Genomic DNA, 25,585 nt, shown 5'->3' with positions numbered 1-25,585 from the left:
GTACCACTTACATCTGTAGAGGCAATGGAGAGGATGATCAGTGGACACCTTCGAAGATGGCTGAACATTCCACGCAGCTTCAACAGTGTAGGCTTGTACAGCTCAGGGACCAAACTCCAACTCCCGCTCAAATCGTTAACGGAGGAGTTCAAGGTTAGAGAAGCGAGGGTCGTTACACGAACAGGAAGAAAGTGGGACGCTAAACAGGCTTTGAAGGAAGCAGAGGCAAGACTTCGGCATGGTGATATCGTAGGGTCCATGGCATCAGGGCGTCTTGGCCTGGGGACCATCACAAGGCCAAGGTGGGGAAGTGCATACCAACGGACATGTAGGGACATGGCCCAGGCAGAGATTAGATCGATGGATGAGGAGGCTAGGCAGGTGAAGGCAGTGAGCATGAGACAGCAGGGCAGCTGGACTCACCAGGAGGGAGTGAGACAGAGGAAAGTATCTTGGAATGATATCTGGAAGATGGAAGGTCACAGACTTAGCTTCCTGCTGAAGTCAACCTACTGCCAAGCCCAACCAACCTATTCCCCTGGGGAACCAAGGACAACGCTGAGTGTGTACATTGCAGGAAACCAGCTAACCTGGCACATGTCCTCACATCATGCCAGGTGGCACTTTCAGATGGAAGATACACATGGCGCCACGACCAGGTCCTCAAGGAGGTAGCAGCAAGTCTATACCGTGCAAGGAGGAAAAAGCAGACGATATCGAAAGGGCCAAAGTTTGTCACATTTGTGAAGTCTGGAACCCGGGCTACAGGAAGCGTAGAGGCTGGTGGGATATTCGCAACAGCAAGAGACTGGGAAATGAGGGCAGACATCCAGCAGAGGATGGGTTTCCCAGCAGAGGTGGCTTCAACAACTACCCGCAATAACATCAAGCGGATGCGATAGCCTACCGGTCCCTGGTTGGGCCTAATCAACCCAGCTGGCGCATCTCTGGAGGACGTCGTGGAAAGCGCCGAAACGTCTAAGGAAGGAGGATCCACCTGATGAGGGGACCGGCCAGCATTGGAGTCATCTGATTTATTAAAGGTATCTGGTCATATATGGTTAGTAGGATATAAAGGCAAATGATGGATGGACGACACACCATGGCATAAGCTCATCAAATGAGCCAAAACCAAAAAAGAGTGAAGTAAAACAAAATTTTAATTCAGTCAAACTTGTCTACAAAGAGCACCTTAATTGGTACAATGAATAAAGTTCACTATGAGCAGACCAGTGTATATACATTCATGTATATGTCACTCAAAATGAAATGACATTGACCATATCACATAGGACCCCAAGAAGTAGTCTTCTTTAGCAGGTGACCTTTATACAGAGGTCCCTAAAACAGGTTTTACAGTATCTGACCTGGTTAATGCATTATCACATAATCAAATAAAACAGTTTGATCTTTGACCTTGAGATTAAGATCAAAGTGACATTACAGCAATGTTCAGTACAAAGAGGAATATCATCTTTGACTCAATAATTGCCCAGTGTTTAAAAATAGAGAAAAAAAAACGGAAAATCTGGATGCTTTATATAGGACCAATTAGGACTTGCATTTCACAACATTATTAGTCTTTATGCCATTAATCAATTTGCAAAAAAAAAAAAATCAAATCTAGAAACCTGCCATTGTCATAGTTTCAGTTTCCATTTAAATGGAGGTAAGTGAAATTATGGCCTCAAAAGGAGGAGGGGCACTTCTTGGGTGGAATATGGTAAAACATTTCAGTAGTGTGTGGGTCATCCCTGTAGTAAATTTCCAAAACCAATCAGTAGCTGCTAAATCTTACATAGCACCATGACAAGATTCAAAGACTTCAAAATTGAATTACTCAGACTTTAAAGTTGTATGGTCTGTGACTGGTTGTATTTTTGACATATAAAAAGTATTTAGAGTGTTCTACATAATTTTCTCCGTCTCTTTTACATTTAAACTTTCAATATTTACTGAGTTTTCTAAAGTACTTATTCGCAAAGTTATTAAACCATTACTAAATCAAAATATTGATTTTTATTTAAATAGCTCAGAAGCATCCGAACTGTTCCGATCTATTCCGATCTGTACGGATATTGCCGATATTGACCACATGATACGGCTCGGGAGGTTCCGATCTATACAGATATCACCAATGTGGGTCACATGAAGCAATTCGGTTTTCCGATATTGCCATAATGTTTGAAACATGGCGTTGACTGTGCCATTTCTTTCAAAACGTGTGATATTTCATGCAACATTTACTGCTATGTCAATATGTAGTATATTGATGCTTTCATGGATCTGAACCATCATATATAAGCATCCATTTTCATACATTGTATGTTTTATGAGAGTTTGTGATGGTGAAAATTACCAGAAATACTACTTTAACAATTATTCTTGATACTCAGTTTTTTTTTCTGAACTCCTTTAAGTTTCACTATGAGATGGTCCAGGGGTGGGTATAACGTCAGTGATAGTAACCCTGGAGTACCGAAGATTATAAGCAATTAAATTACTTTATAATACTGAGTATATTCTTACACTATTTCAACTTACATGTTATAATAAATAACAAAATGCCTATATATAATTATATAAATCTCTATTTTTTACCCATGCAATGCACTTCAATTTTCCTTTAATGAAATCATCCTTGATAAAACATAAAAAATAAATTATGATTTCCATAAAGTAACGTTTTAATACAGTATTTGTTTTTATATTTGTTCATTGTATATGTGATACTTGTACATTTGTATATGAGTGTTATGTTTTAATGTTTTATTTACTGAAGTATGATACCTAAGTTAGATATTATCTTTGACAAGCTAAAACAATTCTTAAGTCATATTATGTAGGGCATTGAAGGTCTCTGTACTGTTCTTCACCCTCGACCATAGGGACTGGGGAGATTCTGCATGACAGGAATTTCACTAATTAAAAGTATAACAATTATAATCAACTTTATATAACTGTACATGTCAAGTAGGTGATAATGAGTTAAATAAACACATGCAGACCAAAATCAACATACCATTAGGTCGCACCAACGTTGCGTTTATACGTTCTTGACATAATTAACAGCCCTAATTACAATTATCAAGTCCCTGTTGTCTGCGATAGCCAGTCAACGATCTGTGTGCAGTGACGTCACAGACTTGACCTCAATACACCGTTAACAGCGTGAAGGCTTATTGTTGTAAACATGATTTCATTCGAACGACATTGTTGACATGATACGGAATTTCGGTTATTAGTCAAGATGCCAGAACTAACATTTAAGCAGACATATGAAATGCAAAGGAGTTATGTGGGGTAAGTAGCCAATTTTAGCCTCATTCTAGGACAGATCGCCATGTATACATCACATCACGTTGGCCTACATATGAAAGCTTAAGGCATGGCAGAATATACAGTGATATATACCACAGCTCTAAATTTGAAGTAATAGTTATTTTTGTCATTATGATATCTTCGCCGTCGTGGGACTATGAGACACTGCCCACAAGCTACGGGCACCTGTCAAACGTTAGTTGTAGTTACGTCTCCTAACAAACGTGTGTCGGAGCGCGAGAGGCCGTTCACTTCCGTTTCCCGTCTTACATAAGCACTACTTACGAAACCAATGTTTTCTTCCTGTAAATTAGCTGTGCCTCTATCAAATGTAAAAATCTAAAGACTCCGATGTGGAGCAGGACCAAATAACAAGAAATATGAAAACAATCACTACTAATCGATCTGTGCATTTGGACTCCTTATCCATTCAAAGGTAAGACAGGTTCTGTTCTGATTCTATCAAAGACTTGTAGGCCTAGAACAAAATACGTATATAATTACTAGTATGGCACGATGATAATTATCTATTATATCGTTAAGCTTCATCCAATTTCGAAAGCAACCAAATAAATCCCAACATGTACATGTCCCAACATAGACAACATATATCCAGAATTCTTGGAAGAAAACATCGTCCTCTATAGCCACCCCACTTGAAATAATTTCCCATCAAACCTAAACAATGGCAGTATCCCTACCCAATGGAAACAGGCTCGGGTGTGTGCTATCTACAAAAAAAAAGAGATAAAAGCGCGGCGGGGAACTATCGACCTGTCAGCCTTGCATGAGTCAGGTGCAAAGTAATGGAAACAATTATAAGTGAACACTTTAACAAATACATGCGTTCAAATAATCTTTTCTCACCACAACAATACGGCTTTATATCGGGAAGATCTACCTCATTACAACTCTTGAACGTTTTGGATAAATGGATGAAGGCTTAAGACCATGCAAAGTTTCCAAGTGGATTGTTTACATATCGTTTACCAGAAGGCATTTGACACTGTACCACACAGGCGCTTATCAACAAACTTCGAGCACACCAATTCTCTAACCAAATAACATTGTGGATAACAAGTTTTCTAGAAGGAAGAAAACAACAGGTTTCTATAAATGAAACAAACTCCGAATGGACAGATGTATCATCAGTTATTCCACAAGGTTCAGTCCTTGGTCCACTACTTTTGTAATTTTCGTGAATGACCTCCCAGAAATAGTAAAATCAGATATGTATTTGTTCGCAGATGACACCAAGATATTTAAAATAATAAAAAAAAAACAGCGAGGACGAAAATATATTACAGGAGGACCTTATCAAAATGGGGACTTTGAGTGATACATGGCTGCTTCGTATGCATCCTGAAAAATGTAAGCACATACACATGCATAGGCAAAAAACGTCGCATATATATATAGCCGAAGCATCAAGATCCTATCAAATTCTTGGTGAAGACCTTGCACGTACGGACATGGAAAAAGATATCGGGGTATCTATTGACTCCACTCTAACTTTTGAGTATCATTTAAGTAAAAAGATCAAGAAAGCCAATCAGATTTTCGGTAAATACAAAATCATTCATCCCACTGTATTAAAGACTAGTGAGATCACAATTAGACTATGCAAGCTCGGTTTGGGCTCCATACAAGATCAAGGACATAAATAGACTAAAATCGGTACAGCAGAGAGCAACTAAAAGCCTTCCAGGATTGCATAATTTACCATACACAGAAAGACTCAAAATTCTATAAACCTCCCAACACTATCATACCAAAGGATTAGAGGGGATATGATTGAGTTATATAAAATAACAAACGGAATCTATGATGAAGAGACATGCTCATTTTTAAAATTGTGGGATAATATAATGTTGCAAAAAGACATAATAGAAGAGGGAACACAAGAATTATATTTCCAGAGTAATCGAGGACACTACTACGAAGGAACACTTTACTATATGAGAACAGTAAAGCTATGGAACAGTCTTGCTGAGGAAGCTGTATCGGTTCCTAAAAATGTTTAAAAATAGACTGGATAAAAAGTGGAAAAATCAAGATATCCTATTTAACTACAAGGCTTCTATAACCAGAATTAATATGATATGATTAATATAGCTAATACTTTGAGTCCGATGAAGAGGAACTATCGTCACTGTCTTTTTACACCACCAAATACCACACTCGATGCCTATGAACAGAGAATAAAAAATACTTTTTCTATAAATAAATTCTTGTCTTATCGAGTCAAATGAAACACCAATACAAACAGTGTTCTCCCTTAAGGATATTTACTGCTGGTCCTAAGGACTGTCTGACCCTAAAAGTTACCGGACCTTACTGAAAGTTACTGGTCCTTATGAAATTTAAGTTACATTTCATCTTGTAGTTAATATAATTACTAGCAAGGTAATTATATGGCTTTTACTAACAAAATATATCTGCATATCCGAATTTGTATCGTAAGGCTCTCAGCAAAGATGACAGAAAGCCAGAATACTACGAAAATTTGTTTTGTACAGTTTTGATCTTCAACCTTTCGACAATGCTACTGTCATTTGTTTTGTACCACTATCCAGACCAAAAGTTCCTGGTCAAAGGACCAGCTACATGGTAAAACTTGTCAGCCCGACTATAAAGTTGCCGGTTATATGAACAACTTCTTGTCAGTAACTTTTTGTCAATATCTAAGAGGCCTAAGGACTTGATATCGGATCTGTACTTTGAACATATAATGTACAATGTGTTATGCTTTGATGAAGGGCTACCAAATTAGTTCAAAGGAATGATCTTGACCTTCCCTTCTTTCAAGGTCACAGAGAGATCAAATATACACTCTTGAACAATTTCTTCTACAAACTCCGATTGTAGCATGACGGATGAAGCACTTTTAAGGTTTCAAGTGCTTAAATGACATTCGCCTACTTTCAAGGTCGCATGTTGTCAAATATATATCAGAAACTGATATTTTTTGCTGAAAATTTCATATTGTTCAATGTGTTTGTTATTAGTCAAAGAAAAAGTGAGTATTTTCAGCCAATTAGATCATTTTATTGATCAAAGCATTGTTTTTTCCACTATTGTATACATTGACTGCATTGTAATTTGTGAATATATATAGTCAGATGACCGTTTAAGCCATTGGACCTCTTGTTTCATAATAAGTCACCATAATCAAGTTGATCAATTATTATAAATTGAAACAGGGCTTACATACACCATGCACGACCCTTGATAGAGCTTATCAATAAAGATGCATGTTCACAAATGAATAACAAGCTTATCATGCCATTTGATTTGTTCTTGTCACAGGAGGACATGTAAGCTACACTTTGAAGCGGCCCCCCTGAAGATGGTGAGGGCGTCCCGTCAGTACATGTATGATGATTCCGGGGCAGAGTACCTAGACTGTATCAGCATTGTATCACATGGTTAGTATATATACAATATCCTTTGTTTTTCACATATGGCCATGGATGGTTCTTGATTATTCTTGATATCCACTTACTGTAAACAACCTATTTTAATTAAGTGCTCATTTCCCTAAAAGCGTTTCCTAGTCCCCCATCTTTTTTTTTTGAGGCTTCAATTTCATTTGCCTGGGCATAAATAAAAACCAACACTGTATAGGTTTGCAATAAATTTGTCTATTTACACCCTGAGTATTTACTAATAATTGAGTCGAATAGGTATAAGGTTCATTTTGGCTGTGTGCACGTGGTTATATTTGAACACTATATATATAGCTCTCCACTTTGGATTTGTAATTTCCAAATCCATGTTGTAAGGCAGTTGCAAGGTAGATTGTAGGTCAGTGGTTTTTCTCTTGTTCCTCAGGTTTTCCTTCACCTTTTGAGCCTAGCACTCACATAAATGGCCCTGGATGTTATTAATGGATGTTACTCAAAATTAACAAACCTTACATAGCTATTATGCATCATATTGACATGTATTTTCAGGGGGTCACTTTCATTCTCATGTGGTACAATACAGGCACTGATTACAGGCCATATGTTACTCAGGTATATGATTAGTTGCCAACTTGACAGGTACTAATCGGTGGTCAGTGGTTTTCCTCCAGATACTCCTGTTTTCTTCCGCCATCATACCAGCTGGCACATCCTTGCATGACCCTTGCTATTAATAGGACATAAAACTTAACATACCATATATAATGTACATGTACAATATGTAAATCGCTGACCTAGGTGACACATGTTTTCAGTGGGTCACTGTCACCCCCACGTGGTCCATGCAGGACAGGAACAGATGGCCAGGATGACAACCAGTGCTGGTTTCCTCAATGAAACAATGGTAGACTACGCCAAGAGGGTTGTGGAAACTTTGCCTGACAAACTGTGTGTCTGCTTCTTTGTCAACTCGGGGTGAGTGGTACTGACAAGTGGTCAATTCTGGCAATCTGATTGTAATATATGTACACATCCTTATTGTTTGTTTCATAAATAATCTTATTATATCCTGTAAAGGATCACACTCTGGTGAGCTTTCGAATCATTCTATCATAGACATATAGATTTAGATAAAGGATTATTTTCATTTTTGAGGATGTCAAAAGTTATTTAACGTCAATTAGCGAGCTGGCTGATTTAATATACTAAACCAACATTAGAAACACAATGATACGTATAAATAAAACTTCTAGAAATATCTGAAAGATTTTCGTAAATTTTGAAATAATGGATTATATATGAAATAGAGTTACTTCCCCTTTTATTATGGATGGATGTAATATTGTACCTTCAGTTCATCTTAAATGCAAACATGTTATAACAAACATTCTCTGAATGATTTAAACTCTTCATATTTAAAAAGTTATGAACAATTAATTATAATGTCTACTCTAGCCCTTAACTATAAAAGCTCTTGAAACTGTACAACATCATAGTGTTTTTCATATGCAATGTTGTAAGAAATTACTTAACTGTGTTAATGTTATCATTATTTCTTATTTACCAGGTCAGAGGCAAATGATTTAGCCCTTAGACTGGCGAGAGGCTACACTAAAAATACTGATGTTATGGTCGTGGAAAAGTAAGTACATGTACTCAGAACATGCGTCCCTCATTTATGTTGAAAATTGCTGCCTAATCTTTCATAGCAGATTCTCTTTGATCAAATATAAAATTGCTTAGTAAAATTGCAAATATATAAAGTAAATGAAATTGAACATCATGTCACATGAATTAAGTGTCAGAAAGAAAAAAATGCCCTAAGTTGAAATGAAGACGCATCATACATTTTTAATCTCTGTGATGTCAGGTGTTTAAGATTTATAATCTCTGTGATGTCAAGTGTTTAAGATTTATAATCTCTGTGATGTCAGGTGTTTAAGATTTATAATCTCTGTGATGTCATCAATCAGGTGTTCAAGATTTTTAATCTCTGTGATGTCAAGTGTTTAAGATTTATAATCTTTGTGATTTTATCAATCAGGTGTTCAAGATTTTTAATCTCTGTGATGTCAGGTGTTTAAGATTTATAATCTCTGTGATGTCAGGTGTTTAAGATTTATAATCTCTGTGATGTCAGGTGTTTAAGATTTATAATCTCTGTGATGTCAGGTGTTTAAGATTTTTAATCTCTGTGATGTCAGGTGTTTAAGATTTATAATCTCTGTGATGTCAGGTGTTTAATTTTTATAATCTCTGTGATGTCAGGTGTTTAAGATTTATAATCTCTGTGATGTCAGGTGTTTAAGATTTTTATCTCTGTGATGTCAGGTGTTTAAGATTTATAATCTCTGTGATGTCAGGTGTTTAAGATTTATAATCTCTGTGATGTCAGGTGTTTAAGATTTATAATCTCTGTGATGTCAGGTGTTTAAGATTTATAATCTCTGTGATGTCAGGTGTTTAAGATTTATAATCTCTGTGATGTCAGGTGTTTAAGATTTATAATCTCTGTGATGTCAGGTGTTTAAGATTTATAATCTCTGTGATGTTATCAATCAGGTGTTCAAGATTTATAATCTCTGTGATGTTATCAATCAGGTGTTCAAGATTTTTAATCTCTGTGATGTCAAGTGTTTAAGATTTATAATCTCTGTGATGTCAGGTGTTTAAGATTGTTTTCTGTACTTTGAGAATTGTTTTAAATATGCAGTGCCTACCATGGAAATATTGCTACACTGTTGGAAATCAGTCCAAGGCGATGGAATAAAATGGGAATTCAACAGAAGGAATGGGTCCATGTGGTATGTATATATTAGTTTTGACTGATAAACAGGAACAGGTGATTTAATTAAGAAAGTGGCGAAAGTTATACTCCTACCATGTATTTTATGTCATTGGCAGATGGCTTCAACATAAAAAGGACAAGAGTTTCACTATTACAAAAAGACACACACATATACCACAGTCTCCCAAAAACATAATGACATCCACACACACACGACATTGCATACAGATCTAGAGTTTGGCCTTCCTTTATTGACCATAGCTCTTAAAGTGGTATTTTTTATAATTTTCATTTACAAATCACAAACTGCCATAAAACATACAATGCGTGAATATGACTGCTTTTATATTTTGATTCTGATCCATAAAAGCACCAATTAATATACTACTGACATTGGGGTTAAATGTCGCATGAAATATGACACGTATTGAAAGAACTACCATGTGCACATTCAACAGCATGTTTCAAACTTTCGGGTAATATAGGAAAACCGAGTTGCATCATGTGTCCAACATCGACAATAACCATACAGATGGGAACCTCCCAAGTTGTATCATGTGAGGAACATCAGTAATACCCATACAGATCAGAATAGATCAGAACAGATCTGAACAGACATGAGACAATATGTACTCGTGGAAAATCAATATTTAAATTCGATCATTTAATAACTTGGCGAATACAAACTTTACAAAACTCGGTAAATATGAGAAGTAAAGAGAAACTAAGACAGGCAAAGAAAAATGTGTAGAACTCTTTAAATGTTTTTTTTTATTACAAAATGAGAAAAAGTTGAAACCATACAAATTTAATAGGGCTGGGCATTAACCGACTTATCCTGAACTATCTAACCATTCATACTGACGTAATTGTATCATTTACCATCCAGTACTGTTTTGAATTGTTTAAATCTCATGCATTTTAGCTTTGATTCTAAATCACACTTCACTTAATTTCAATCAAATAGCAATTAAAGATTCTCTTTTGATTTGTACAGGTGCCCTGTCCTGACACATATAGAGGGATGTTTAAGGAGGATTCTGAAAACCCTGGATTGCTTTATGCTAATGAAGTGAAGAAAGTCATCAACAAATGTAAAGAAAAGAAAAGAACGGTACTATTTTATAGGAAATACTTCATCATACACTTCCTGTGAAAGTATATTACAACTTTTTTCTGTGTTTGAAGACTACCTGGATGATCTATTCTTGCATGACCATTTTGCTTTGAAAAAGAATTTAATGTTATCATAAACAGTGTTCTCCCTTAAGGAATTTTTCCTGCTGGTCCTAAGGACCGGCTGACCCTAAATGTTACCGGTCCTGACTGAAAGTTACTGGTCCTTACAAAGTTACAATTCATCCTTGTAGTTAATATAATTACTAGCAAAGTAATAGTTTTACTAACAAAATATATATGCATATCCGGATTAGTATCGTAGGCTCTCAACAAATTTAAAGTCAGTGGCGTAGGAAGAAGAAATGTAATTGGGGGGGCAAAGTTCCCCGGGAAAAGTATGGCTGAGATGAGTTTTACAATTTGTTAAATTTGCGAGCGTCGAAGTCAAGAGATTTTGGTGATTGGAAAGTCTGGGGGTCTCCCCTGGAAAAAAAATACGATTTAGAATGGCTGAGCTGAGTTTTACGATGTATTTTGATGAATGTGAGCGCGCAGAAGTCGCAAGATTTTGTTGTTTGGGGGGGTCCGAGGGTCTCCCCTGAGAACAAATATAACGATTTGGAATGGCTGAGATGCGTTTTACCATGTATTCAAATGATTTTAAAGCGTTCTTAATACGGTAATTTTTTCGATTTAAAGTTACCTGCATTTAGAAATGATAATTGTGAGTGGTGTCATACCATTATGCAACCCAGCTCGATCTTAAATACTGGATTCACACCATCGGCATATTAATTGTTGTGTGACTCAAAATAATAATGAATTGATTTTCTTGCTTAGACATATAAACAAATCAATCTTTTAAGAAGCATTTCTTGAAATAGTTTAATCCCTTGATGGACATTTTTAGTCTAGTTTGTGTGTATTAAATTTTCATTATTAAAGAACATCTTGAATGTTTTAGTAAACTCACTGCGCAGCAGAAAATTTTCTAAAATGAAGTTTTGATCTTCGACCTTTCTACAATTCTACAGTCATTTTTGTTTGTATATATATCTTCTATCTGGACCAAAAGTTGCCGGTCAAAGGACCAGCTACACGGTTAAAATTGTCTGCCCGACTATAAAATTGCCGGTCACGGGCAGACGGACAGGCGTTAATTCCGAACGCTGATCATAAATAAATCAATAAATGTTTTATAATGATAGTTCTATAAACTTTAATTGATGGAAATAGTAAAACTTCTGGAAATGATAAGGAAAGCCACTTTCCTTAATCAAATTTCGACTTTCTGCTTAAGTGGCCATGGGTTTTAAATCTAAAGCATTTTTTAAAGGATATGTGATATTAGTGATCGGGGCATGCTTTTTTAAGTGAGTTCATTCATAGTTGATTCAATGCGTTATTGTAAACATAGATACATAGGCAAGTGTTTGATTTCACAATTAGCACATGTAAACATGTCTGATATTGTTAATTTTGCAATAGACATACCTTTGAATTTGAAGCAACAATGTTTCATATGCACAAAATTTTACATGTGGGTTAAATTTTCCGCAGTTAAAATATCTTCTCATAATAAGTGTAAATTCCTGTGTTTACAGTACAGTATTGATATCATGACATCACATCTATACAAAACTTTTGACCTTAAAAATCTGAGTATCTTTTTTTACGCTTTGGTGTTGAATTTATGTAAGCTATGTTTATATATTGCAGATTTCAGCGTTTATTTGTGAACCATTGATGACTGTTTGCGGTGTAGTTGTTCCACCACAAAAATACCTTAAATATGTGTACAGGTATGCATTGATGTGTTCCAGATTGCTGCGTTTCTGGTGGAACCACTGATGAGTCAATCAGGTGTAATAAATCCCCCTATTTACTACCTAGATCGTGTCTTCAGGTACACAGCGTATGTCAGGCCTGTCATTACAGTATCTATCTGTCAGTGCTTGTTCATGCTAAAACTTCCCTGCCTCTCTCTGTCTCTGTTTTTTCACCCACATTTTCGGATGAAAAAAAACAACACATGTTTGAAAATTATAAATACATATTTTTTCACCTAAATTTTCAGATGAAAAAAAAAACAACGCGTGTTTCAAAAATTAAAAATACAATGTATTGTATGTTAAAAATGGAGCTTACATTTTTTCATTGAAATTGATCCTTAAGAAAATCTAAAAAACAAATTGCACACAAGATTTTTTTCTTTTTTAAAGTAGAGAAGTTAAGCAAGAAATGAAAGGAAATTTTGTTTTGAAGTTTGATTACATATTGGCTTATAATCATGTATAAAGTACAAATTTTGTGTAAAGAAAGTGTCAATTATCCACTTAATTCTTTTTCGGTGTTGCTTTTTACTTGCCTGTCCACGTATGCTGTGTGCTTCAGTTTTTGTTGATATCTTTCCTAAATCAATCCAACTCAGACAGTTAATTTTCTTACCGCACCCTACCTAGCTGTTGCTTGCAAATATATACTGTATATATATGCAAAAGGGGCTATCTGCAAAATGGATATTTTATACCATACAGCATCACCGAATGATATCATTAGGGAGGAGTCGTTGTTAAATGTTTTTATACCATACAGCATCAATGAACGATACCATACTGATTTACTTTCCCTGATTTAACCATAACAATAAATTCGTGAATGTTTATTTACGCGAATGCATATGAACCTCGCTTATATTGATGTATACACATATGTATTTGCATTTGATTTTCAAATTTATGGGAAAAAAATCTTCGCGAACTTTGAAATCGAAATCACGAAATTTAGTAGCTGCGAAGGAAAGTCTGTTTACAATATATTATAAAACAAAAATGCATCAAAGACAAGTCCTACACTTTGACACTTTAGTGTGCTCATAATACATCATTCTATTCATCAAAACACATAAAATTCTCACGGGTTAATGTTTAACAAAACCATAACAACATTTATAGCATTAAAAATTGGCCTGTTTTGTTATTTAGATGTCGGATTGGATATCATCCCTTAAGCTTTCCGTAGTTAACATGACAACTTACATTGTAAGCATATATTTATTCAATCCAAATTTCATTTCTAAAAGATATACTTTGATTCTGATATAGAAAATGATTTGAGTAGACTTACATTTCATGGTATCTGTATTAAACAGAAAATCTAAGCATAAATATGTATGACAAGTACTGCCATGCTGCGTGGAATTTTCCTGTAATGCTTTGATAGATTTTCGGTAATGCTTTGATAAAGCCGTTTTGAGCAGAAATGTCAGCACATTTGTATTGTGTTTTTATATTTGTTCCTTTCATATGATATTTGTTGAGTTATACTTGTAAAAGTTTTCATCTTGTAAGCTATGTCAAGTTTCATTAAATCAAACTGATGTTTCTTTTTAAGAAAAAAGCAAATAACCTCTAGGAACTATTTTATTGAGTGAGGCTTCCCTTCACAGGTGTGATAAACGTACTTCCCCCTTTTACGCCTGTGATTGGAGTTGGATTCTCCTAACCTTTGAGAGTGATCAAGTAGATAATATCTACATACCTCTAGTTCATGTACAATGTACTTCATTAAAAATCAGCATTTAGGCACTGTAAACCAATTTCTATTTGTGTGCAATTAAATATTGTGTATTTTGTGAGAAAATAGATGGCAATATGAATCTTCAAGCTAGAATACTATAGCTTTTAAATTGTAATTTGCAAAATTAAACAGTTTTGAAAAATTTCTTAAGTATATAAATGCCAAAATAGTTCAGTCGCTGACTTGCCGCACAATTAAGCTCCTACAATTAGATACCCGATGCTATAATAATGTCATTTTCGTAAAGTGAAATACGTCCATTATATTTCATAACATTTTATACAAGTTATTGTATAGAGATAAGAAATGTACAGTTGATCATGACATTAAATGTTCGGGTTTGTGTACTAGGTATGTACGTGAGGCTGGTGGCTTGTGTATTGCTGATGAGGTACAAGTAGGACTAGGTCGGGTTGGAGAGCGTTTCTGGTCATTCCAAGTTCATGGTGAGTTTGGCGTTCCACTCATGTTAAAATACACATCCAGTGGATAAGTCACCACGGTCACTACTGTAGAGAACAACTAAATTCAATTTAATGGGTGGTTCATTTTCACTGCATTAGGATTTTTATAGAAATCCGCAAATTCTTAGCACTAGTGATATATTCAGAAAATCATTAACATACTTTGTAAGAACAATAGTATCATATAGAGATAAAGAATTATGGGGATAGGTACTGTAACATTGAAAAGGTCTCCTATAGAAAACCTAATAGTATATAACCTATAGTATTCCTAATGGAAGTGTTCCAGGAATCTCAATTCCTGTTAACTCCTGTAAATACTCCAGAAACAACATTAAATTTCTGATACTCTATTGTTACAGATGTGGTGCCCGATATTGTCACTGTTGGTAAGCCACTTGGAAATGGTCATCCAATGGCAATGGTTGTCACAACAAAGGAGATAGCTGACGTACTGGGCGAGTTTAGCAGCACGGTGAGAATATTGTAACAATCAATTTACAGCTTAAAATTCAAGTTTAGTTCAGAAGTCCCTAGACGACTGATGATAATGATTTTTTTTTAGCTGGTGATCTTATGTTGTGGTGCGGCGTCCAGAGTCCATCAACAAAAATCCCTACTAGTCATAAATGGCTGAATGGATTTTGACCAAATTTGGTCTGAAGCTTTCTTGGATGAAGGGGAACCAGTTGCATAAACGGTGGGACTGGTCCACCAGAAGCCTAAAGGGCGGGGCCCAATAGGGGAAATATAGTAATTTTAAAATCCTTCTTCTCTAGAATTGAAGGAATTTTGTTCTTATTTGGTCTGAAGCTTCCATGGGTGAATGGAAACCAATTTTGTACAAACAGTTGGTCTGGTTCCTCGGCGGCCTCAGGGGCGATGCCCAATAGGGGAAATATAATTTTTTTAAATCTTTCTTTTACTATTAGAATGAAGGGATTTGGTTCTAAATTGGTCAAAAGCTTCCTTGGGTGAACTAATCTTGAATAGATGATGGGCCTGGTCCCCTAGGGGTCTGAGGGACGGGGGCCAATAGGAGAAATGTAGCAAAATTCTTTAAAAATCCTTCTGTAGAAATAAATAGATTAAGTTCAAAACTAAAGCCTTCAAGTTTGTAGCTCATGCTCTTAGCCTGGAATACGTGCGCGATACAGTCCCAATGGGCCTCTTGTTAAAATTGCAATTTGTAATTATCCTTTTTATATCGTTTACACATGCAAATCTTATATCTAAAACGCACATATTGTAATGTTATTTGTGATAAAGTTACATATTTTGATAATAAGTTTGAATGATATTCTGTAGATTTACTTATCATTTTGGAATGCCTTTGTATCTCCTATAAAGTTGATACATTTTGTATTTGCTTTATCTTAACAGTTTGGTGGCAACCCTGTGGCATGTGCTGTAGGAATGGCAGTGTTGGATGTGATACGTAATGAGAAACTGCAGGCCAGTGCTAAATCTGTTGGAAAGTGCTTACTTGATGGATTCAGAGCCATTCAGCCAAAACACCCCATGATGGGAGATATAAGGTGGGTATAGGCAGCCAGACTCTTTCATATACAGTCCAACCCGGTTATTACGAATTCCTGGGGAACCTTTAAATCCTTTTGTGTTTTGCGGGTTTCGTAATAAATATGTTTTAATTTTATTATTTTTTTACATCAATCACGGAAATGACACAAACTGAGACTTTGGACAGGGAGTACCTGTGTCCACACACGGCAGGGATGAATTTTATCATAACTTACTTAGGTCACGATTGGCTAACTCTGGTTTTGGCATGTAGATTATGTGGGTTCCAAACAGACACAAAAAGTACACAGGGGACATGGAAATCATTACGTATGACCCTGATTTTCGTATATAATTAACAATTCATACTTAATGGTTAAAAATACAAGGATATTTATCAATTACCTTTGTATAAAACCGTATTTTGTACTATTCAAGTTTGTAATAAGTGGGCTGGATTGTATAAGCATTGTGTAGATTTTACAATTTTATTTTTCACAATATCGTTATATTTACTAAAGTGGTGGTAAAACTTGATAGATAGGGACTAACATATATAATTTACAATGTAAATTGTACCATTTAGCTGATAAAAAGGGACTAACATATTATATAACTTACAATGTAAATTTGTACCATGTAGCTGATAAAGGGGACTAACTTATATCAGTTATAATGTAAATTTGTACCATTTAGCTGATAAAGGGGACTAAATTACATAATTTATAATGTAAATTTGTACCATGTAGCTGATAAAGGGGACTAAATTACATAATTTATAATGTAAATTTGTACCATTTAGCTGATAAAGGGGACTAAATTATATAATTTATAATGTAAATTTGTACCATGTAGCTGATAAAGGGGACTAAATTATATAATTCATAATGTAAATTTGTACCATGTAGCTGATAAAGGGGACTAAATTATATAATTCATAATGTAAATTTGTACCATGTAGCTGATAAAGGGGACTAACTTATATCAGTTATAATGTAAATTTGTACCATTTAGCTGATAAAGGGGACTAAATTACATAATTTATAATGTAAATTTGTACCATTTAGCTGATAAAGGGGACTAAATTACATAACTTACAATGTAAATTTGTACCATTTAGCTGATAAAGGGGACTAACTGATATAATTCATAATGTAAATTTGTACCATGTAGCTGATAAAGGGGACTAACTGATATCAGTTATAATGTAAATTTGTACCATGTAGCTGATAAAGGGGACTAAATTATATAACTTACAATGTAAATTGTACCATTTAGCTGATAAAGGGGACTAAATTATATAACTTACAATGTAAATTTGTACCATGTAGCTGATAAAGGGGACTAACTGATATAATTCATAATGTAAATTTGTACCATTTAGCTGATAAAGGGGACTAACATATTATATAACTTACAATGTAAATTTGTACCATGTAGCTGATAAAGGGGACTAACTGATATAAATAAAAATGTAAATTTGTACCATTTAGCTGATAAAGGGGACTAAATTATATAACTTACAATGTAAATTTGTACCATTTAGCTGATAAAGGGGACTAAATTACATAATTTATAATGTAAATTTGTACCATGTAGCTGATAAAGGGGACTAAATTATATAAACTTACAATGTAAATTTGTACCATTTAGCTGATAAAGGGGACTAAATTACATAATTTATAATGTAAATTTGTACCATTTAGCTGATAAAGGGGACTAAATTACATAATTCATAATGTAAATTTGTACCATGTAGCTGATAAAGGGGACTAACTGATATAATTTATAATGTAAATTTGTACCATGTAGCTGATAAAGGGGACTAAATTATATAACTTACAATGTAAATTTGTACCATGTAGCTGATAAAGGGGACTAACTGATATAATTCATAATGTAAATTTGTACCATGTAGCTGATAAAGGGGACTAACATATTATATAACTTACAATGTAAATTTGTACCATTTAGCTGATAAAAAGGGACTAACATATTATATAACTTACAATGTAAATTTGTACCATGTAGCTGATAAAGGGGACTAAATTATATAATTTATAATGTAAATTTGTACCATGTAGCTGATAAAGGGGACTAACTGATATAATTCATAATGTAAATTTGTACCATGTAGCTGATAAAGGGGACTAAATTATATAATTTATAATGTAAATTTGTACCATGTAGCTGATAAAGGGGACTAAATTATATAATTCATAATGTAAATTTGTACCATGTAGCTGATAAAGGGGACTAAATTATATAATTCATAATGTAAATTTGTACCATGTAGCTGATAAAGGGGACTAAATTATATAATTTATAATGTAAATTTGTACCATGTAGCTGATAAAGGGGACTAACTGATATAATTCATAATGTAAATTTGTACCATGTAGCTGATAAAGGGGACTAACTGATATAATTCATAATGTAAATTTGTACCATGTAGCTGATAAAGGGGACTAACTGATATAATTTATAATGTAAATTTGTACCATGTAGCTGATAAAGGGGACTAAATTATATAACTTATAATGTAAATTTGTACCATGTAGCTGATAAAGGGGACTAAATTATATAATTCATAATGTAAATTTGTACCATGTAGCTGATAAAGGGGACTAAATTATATAATTCATAATGTAAATTTGTACCATGTAGCTGATAAAGGGGACTAAATTATATAATTTATAATGTAAATTTGTACCATGTAGCTGATAAAGGGGACTAAATTACATAATTTATAATGTAAATTTGTACCATGTAGCTGATAAAGGGGACGAACTGATATAATTCATAATGTAAATTTGTACCATTTAGCTGATAAAGGGGACTTAATTATATAATTCATAATGTAAATTTGTACCATTTAGCTGATAAAGGGGACTAATTTATATAACTTACAATGTAAATTTGTACCATTTAGCGGATAAAGGGGACTAAATTATATAATTCATAATGTAAATTTGTACCATTTAGCTGATAAAGGGGACTAACATATTATATAACTTACAATGTAAATTTGTACCATTTAGCTGATAAAAGACTAAATATAGTAATGATTTTAAGTTTTGCTGTTAAATATTATTGTATATTTGTTGGGTTACTGTGCTCTAGTTCATAATATTTAACCCGAGGTGATGGTAATCAACAAATGTTATATTGCACGAGGCCAAAGGCCGAGTGCAATATAACATTTGTTGATTACCATCACCGAGGGGTAAATATTATGAACTAGAGCACAGTAACCATGGAATATTTGTTTTATTACATAATCACCAGTTTTATAAAACGAATACGACAATCACTTAACAAAATCATCAACACCGTACCGTACGGAAAAAAAACTAATATCCTATTGAAGATTGACGTATAGCCCACGTACGTCACGTTGTAACTCCGGTTTGGATGTCTTATTGTCTGTTTTCACATTATTAGACCTGCTTGCAGCCTTTTGATCTAATACATTCATCGTGTCCGTCCTTTACTCGGTACAGTAAACGTCTACATGACGTGCTTGATTCGAGATCTATAAATCCAGCGCGAAATTGAGCGTGAACCTTTGTGACGTCATAATAACGTAACTCACTGTTACTCGCAATTCCTCGGAAGTTTTCTACAAAACTAGACGACAACAGCGAGGTGTTCCTCAAGCCGTGCAAGATAACATCTCGAACCGTGCAATATAACGTTTCCATAGAAGCGTGCAATATAACTTCAAACCGTGCAATATAACAAGTTTTTATTGAATGGTCGGTGTAATAGTTGAAAATATTATATTTCTTCATATACAGATTGGTGTAAACAAATTATGTAATAATATTGTATATTTGTTCTTTTAAAGATACAAAATAGTTACACTGGTGAAACGGACAGATTTAATGGACTCATTCACGTACCACGTGATACCTGATAACGTTTGTGCGGGACTATTGTTTCTATTGGTGATGGAATGACGTCAAATGACGTTATCGCGGGATAACATCATTTCAGCGGGAAGATTACAAAGACATATTTTCCATCACCACTGGAGATAATAGTCCCGCACAAATGTTATCGGGTATCATGTGGTATGTGAATTAGTCCCATTCAAAAATGAAATATTAAGTTGCTGATTGTATGCTTTCCTTTATAGGGGTATGGGGATGATTATTGGAGTGGAGATTGTTATAGACAAACAGAGTCGGAAACCTGCTAAACAGGCCGCAGAAATCCTCAGCTACAAGTAAGTAGTTGTCATATTGTTAATGATGTGTGATAATATATATATATATATTTGGTCTTGGAAAAATAACCTCAAAGATCTAGCCAATAGAAATGAGTGTAACATATGAAATTGGATTATTTATGAAATAACCATTCTGTTTTAAAAGATGACTTTAAACTGTTTTAAAAAATGAATTTAAAATGTCTATTCATACCTTGGGGTTGACGGACTTTGTCTGCTGAAGTTAAGTGATCTTGACAATAATTCAAGCAATACCCAGTGTATTACATATTTATTTACTATATTTCAGATTAAAGGAAGGAAAGGTCCTAATTGCTAACGACGGACCAGACAAAAATGTAATGTACATTTCCCCGCCAATGTGTTTCACCTGTGACAATGCTCGACAGGTTGTCCAGGCATTTGACTTAGCACTCGCCGCTATAGAACAAAGTACATTAGAATCTGGCATAACATCCTTACCAGACGAACAGAGAATGTTAAACATTCCTCTGGATATCTTATCATCAAATCTAGATGAAGGATTAGACTCAGACTCTGACGGGGAAGGACCAAACGCAAAGAAGGCACGGTATGAAGAAATGGACTAGGGGAAGGTTGTGCAATGGAGTTTAATAGAGTGAATGGAAGACTTAAACATGGTGAAAGTGGGATGTGAGGAATGAACAAAGATGTCATAATAGTATCATAAACTGAAGAAAGAAGTTGTTAAGAAACCGGTTCAAGTGGAATATCAGATATTTATATGACGTGTGTATAGGGCGGCTCAGGGAGTTCTGATATTAAACAGAAGGATATGGTTTTACAGTATAGACAGCATATCATACCATGGTATGAAATTATACAGCTTTGTAAGGACATAACAAAAATTGTTATGTTTTTGATAATGTATATCTGTTACAGTAAATACCCAAAAAAATTGTACAACATTCCTGGTTACTGTGTATCCAATGTAACAATTTGTCTCTATGGTATTTTGAATATGAAAATGTCATCAATTTTCAATAATATTCTCTGAAGTATATTTGCAGTCAATTTTTTTTTTATTATTTGGAAAACATATGTTACTAGATGAAGTACATATTATACTCTAAAAAACTAAAGAGTTTGTCAGAGATATTATTGCAAGTTTGATGTGTGGATTTGCAAGGTCTTCTGGTTTTGATATCTCCATGCACTGACAGATCCATGTATTTTTGCTGGTCTTTTTAAAAAAAAAAAAATTAGACAAAGATTACAAATTGACATTTCAATTTTGATTAGTCTATCTGTCTGCCTACCATGGACATGAAGGACTTGAAAGTCTCAGTCAGGTTTGATAGGTTGTGATACAGAACATATATTCTAGGAAATTTGTGATCCATTGATTGAGAGAAAAATACTGTAGATAATGAAACGTTTTCAGATCTAAAATAGTCTATAGTTTGGACTTAGCCAATATGGGAGTTTTGACTTCATACTTAACCCATATCATGTTGGGATCTCAAATCCCTCTTATTAAAGATTACTTTATGAAAAGTTACATACCAGTAATTTTTGTTTGACTTAGATTGATCATGATGTTGGTAACAGATGATATTATTCACCTGATCTTAACATAAATAGGGCCTAATTGAGGATATTGATACCTCAATTGTTTGTTTATCTACATTGTATAATTTAATGGTATTAATGTTCAATTGTATAAATGACAGATGCATAAACAATTATTCTAGACAGGTGCTACTAATAATGATAACTGATGTACTGAATATTGTACCTTGCAATCAAATACAGAATATATTATATTGTGGTCGAGGACATATTTTTAAAGGTTAAAAAAGTTGGCCGTTGTAAGACAATGTTTACCTGTTAAAATTCTGTGCCTAAGTTCTTCTACGTGACATGTATACTGTAAACATTGGTATTATTGTTATCATTGTTTTAATTGTGTATCTGAAATGTTTACTATAAAAATCTATGTGATTGTATGATACATACAGATGTTAATGTATATTGTCATAATTAAGGTAAAATTATTCCGGCACTATTTTCACCATGCCCAAATCTGATGATGCCAATATGAATGAAATGCTATAAGTTTTGTTAGATGTGCCTATTAGTAATTGTGCTAGCTAGTTCAGACCTGGTTATGTACCAAATGATACGAGACAGTGCAGAAATACTGGTATAGTTATAGCATACTGTATAGTGTAATAAGTTAAATAATTTAGTATTAATCAGTTGAAAATATTTTTTTTTACTTTCTCTCTAATTCAAAGTGAATATATAAAAAAAAGAATTGAGATAGACTAAGTTTCAAAACGTAGAATGATTTAGAATATCTCTGATCCTGATCTAACATGGTATGTATGTGTGAACTGCCTTACTCAATTATGTTAGGTATGCTTTTTGATCAATCTTATTAAGATACATTAATTAGACTTGTAATTTTACTCCAGCTCCATTACAATGTATTGGAGCATATCGTAGTGGAGCTGAAGTCTTACTTGTAATTAGATTGGCTTTGTGATATGTTTTAAATATCACTCTGTCTTATAATGTTATTTATAATTATTAAGTTATAAAATATCGTGATGTTTGTTAATATATAAACAAAAAGAAAACCATCTACATGGGATGTAATGGCAATGTGGTAAAGGTATTTGGCATTCCACCACTAGCCTTTCCAATCTAAGTGTCCAGTTTGTGAGACATTCTACCATAATTGTTCAGAACTAAGTCTAGTTTGGAAGGTGTACTACAGCTAGCCTTTAAGAGGGGATTTGGTTAGGGTGGGTGTTCAAACATGATATCATCATGACAGAAGGTCTTTGGTTTTCCGCTGGGTACCCCTTAAATTACCTCCGTCCTCTAATCCTAGCTTGTCCGTAAATGCATCCTAGTTATTTAAAGTACCTGCAACAAAAACGTCCTAGTGTTATTTATCGAGTTTGAGGGGATGTGGATTAGCCACAAGGTACTGGCTAAAGTAGATGTTTCCCAGATACTAGCCTACCGCCACTTCTTCCATCTGTACTTCCTTATACTGATGTAATCAAAGCTAGGATCTAAAATCTCTTATGATATTAACAATAATTGATAAATTATGTAGTTCATATGATCACTTATCTGTTGTGGATGTGGATTGAGGAATATCTGATCACTAAGTGGATCGGTTGTTCTATCCATAGGTCTGTGTTAAAGTTCTCCATGTTCAAATTGATTTGCAGATGAGTAGAAAACGTTCTGTATTAAAAGCAGAATTTTTAATGCATTTGATTCTTAGTGGAAAAATGATTAAGAATAAATCAGCACAATAGTGAATATTTATGACCTACAAAAATGTTCAATGGCACATGGATATTTTGAAATATTTCAGGGACTTAGAGCACTAAAATGAAGTTACCTTTAACATACATGTGTTTACTTGTGTTCAGTATGTAAGCTTTATAGTCTGGAAATCCAAATTGATTCTGCTTTCGGTGTCCTGATCAATTCGAAGATAATTCATTATTGTTGCTCAAATGATTGGCCTGTTTATTTGTTGTTTTGATAAAATATGTATTAATGTTTCCAGTTTGTGTTTTGTTTTGTTTTATACCTTACCAATCAAAGTTCCAAAAGTGATTTTTATTGACCTTCAAATGACTTTTAATGTCTAATGAGTACAGTAGTGGGATTGCACTAAGCGTGACCAGGTAGCTCAATTGGTAGATCATCCTGCTAGTTTTCTGAGGTCTCCGGTGTGAGCCCTGGTCTGGTCACTACATGTTTCTCTTTCGTGTTATAGCACTATAATCATTGACCTGATAATGATCCATATTAGACAAGATAGTAGAGAGGGCTTCGCAATATCTGCTACTGACTAGATTTAGGTAATACCACTAGCAACACATTTTATATGTAATACCACTAGCTACACATTCTATATGTAAAAACACTAGCTACATGTTCATTATGTAATACCACTAGCTACACGTTCTATATGTAATACCACTAGCTACACATTTTATATGTAATACCACTAGCTACATGTTCTATATGTAATACCACTAGCTATATGTTCAATATGTAATACCACTAGCAACACATTTTATATGTAAAAACACTAGCTACACGTTCTTTAGGTAATACCACTAGCTACACATTCTTTAGGTAATACCACTAGCTACACATTCTTTAGGTAATACCACTAGCTACACATTTTATATGTAATACCACTAGCTACACGTTCTATATGTAATACCACTAGCTACACATTTTATATGTAATACCACTAGCTATAGGTTCATTATGTAATACCAACTAGCTACACATTCTTTATGTAATACCACTAGCTACACATTTTATATGTAATACCACTAGCTACACATTCTTTAGGTAATACCACTAGCTACACGTTCTATATGTAATACCACTAGCTACACATTTTATATGTAATACCACTAGCTACATGTTCATTATGTAATACCAACTAGCTACACATTCTTTAGGTAATACCACTAGCTACACGTTCTATATGTAATACCACTAGCTACACATTTTATATGTAATACCACTAGCTACATGTTCATTATGTAATACCAACTAGCTACACATTCTTTAGGTAATACCACTAGCTACACGTTCTATATTTAATACCACTAGCTACATGTTCATTATGTAATACCAACTAGCTACACATTCTTTATGTAATACCACTAGCTACACGTTCTATATGTAATACCACTAGCTACACGTTCTATATGTAATACCACTAGCTACACGTTCTATATGTAATACCACTAGCTACACGTTCTATATGTAATACCACTAGCTACACGTTCTATATGTAATACCACTAGCTACACATTCTTTTGGTAATACCACTAGCTACACAAGATGGTATTCATGACATCATGAATATCCATGAATGATTCACGAACTTTCAAGAATATTCATCAAATGACTCTCATGAACTAATCATGAAGTTTAATGAATCCATGAAACATTCATGATTGTTCATGATCAACGTGTCAAGAATTATCCATGAAGTTTTATGCATGACTAATATTCATTAAAATTCTCCAAAATGAATGAAAATGTTTCATTCATTTTGATGAATTTTAATGAATATCCACTGAAGTCACATGACTTGTCACATGATCACACGAGTCACGTGACTTCTACA

The 25,585-nt window shown here is 34.2% G+C and overlaps 1 protein-coding gene across 3 annotated transcripts; it reads left to right on the top strand.

The window, feature by feature from the left end:
- Positions 1-3,115: 3,115 nt before the first annotated feature.
- On the top strand, positions 3,116-23,987 carry LOC138323102 (5-phosphohydroxy-L-lysine phospho-lyase-like). Of its 3 annotated transcripts, none has more exons than XM_069267451.1 (12): positions 3,116-3,303; positions 6,631-6,749; positions 7,544-7,703; positions 8,296-8,370; positions 9,442-9,532; positions 10,514-10,630; positions 12,355-12,437; positions 14,566-14,660; positions 15,041-15,153; positions 16,062-16,216; positions 20,341-20,430; positions 20,723-23,987. In XM_069267451.1, the coding sequence occupies exons 1-12, from the start codon at positions 3,251-3,253 to the stop codon at positions 21,021-21,023; spliced, it is 1,452 nt and encodes a 483-aa protein (XP_069123552.1). In that variant the 5' UTR covers positions 3,116-3,250; the 3' UTR covers positions 21,024-23,987. The 3 variants fall into 3 exon arrangements, with proteins under 3 accessions (XP_069123552.1, XP_069123551.1, XP_069123550.1); XM_069267450.1 differs by lacking the exons at positions 3,116-3,303; positions 12,355-12,437 and adding exons at positions 3,403-3,757; positions 12,459-12,541; XM_069267449.1 differs by lacking the exon at positions 3,116-3,303 and adding an exon at positions 3,404-3,757.
- The last annotated feature ends 1,598 nt before the right edge of the window (positions 23,988-25,585 follow it).

The sequence above is a fragment of the Argopecten irradians genome, chromosome 5 (genome assembly GCF_041381155.1).
Source record: "Argopecten irradians isolate NY chromosome 5, Ai_NY, whole genome shotgun sequence".
NCBI classification, from domain to species: Eukaryota; Metazoa; Mollusca; class Bivalvia; order Pectinida; family Pectinidae; genus Argopecten; species Argopecten irradians.
Note: the sequence above shows the minus strand (reverse complement) of the source record. Positions and strands in the feature narration are given on the sequence as shown.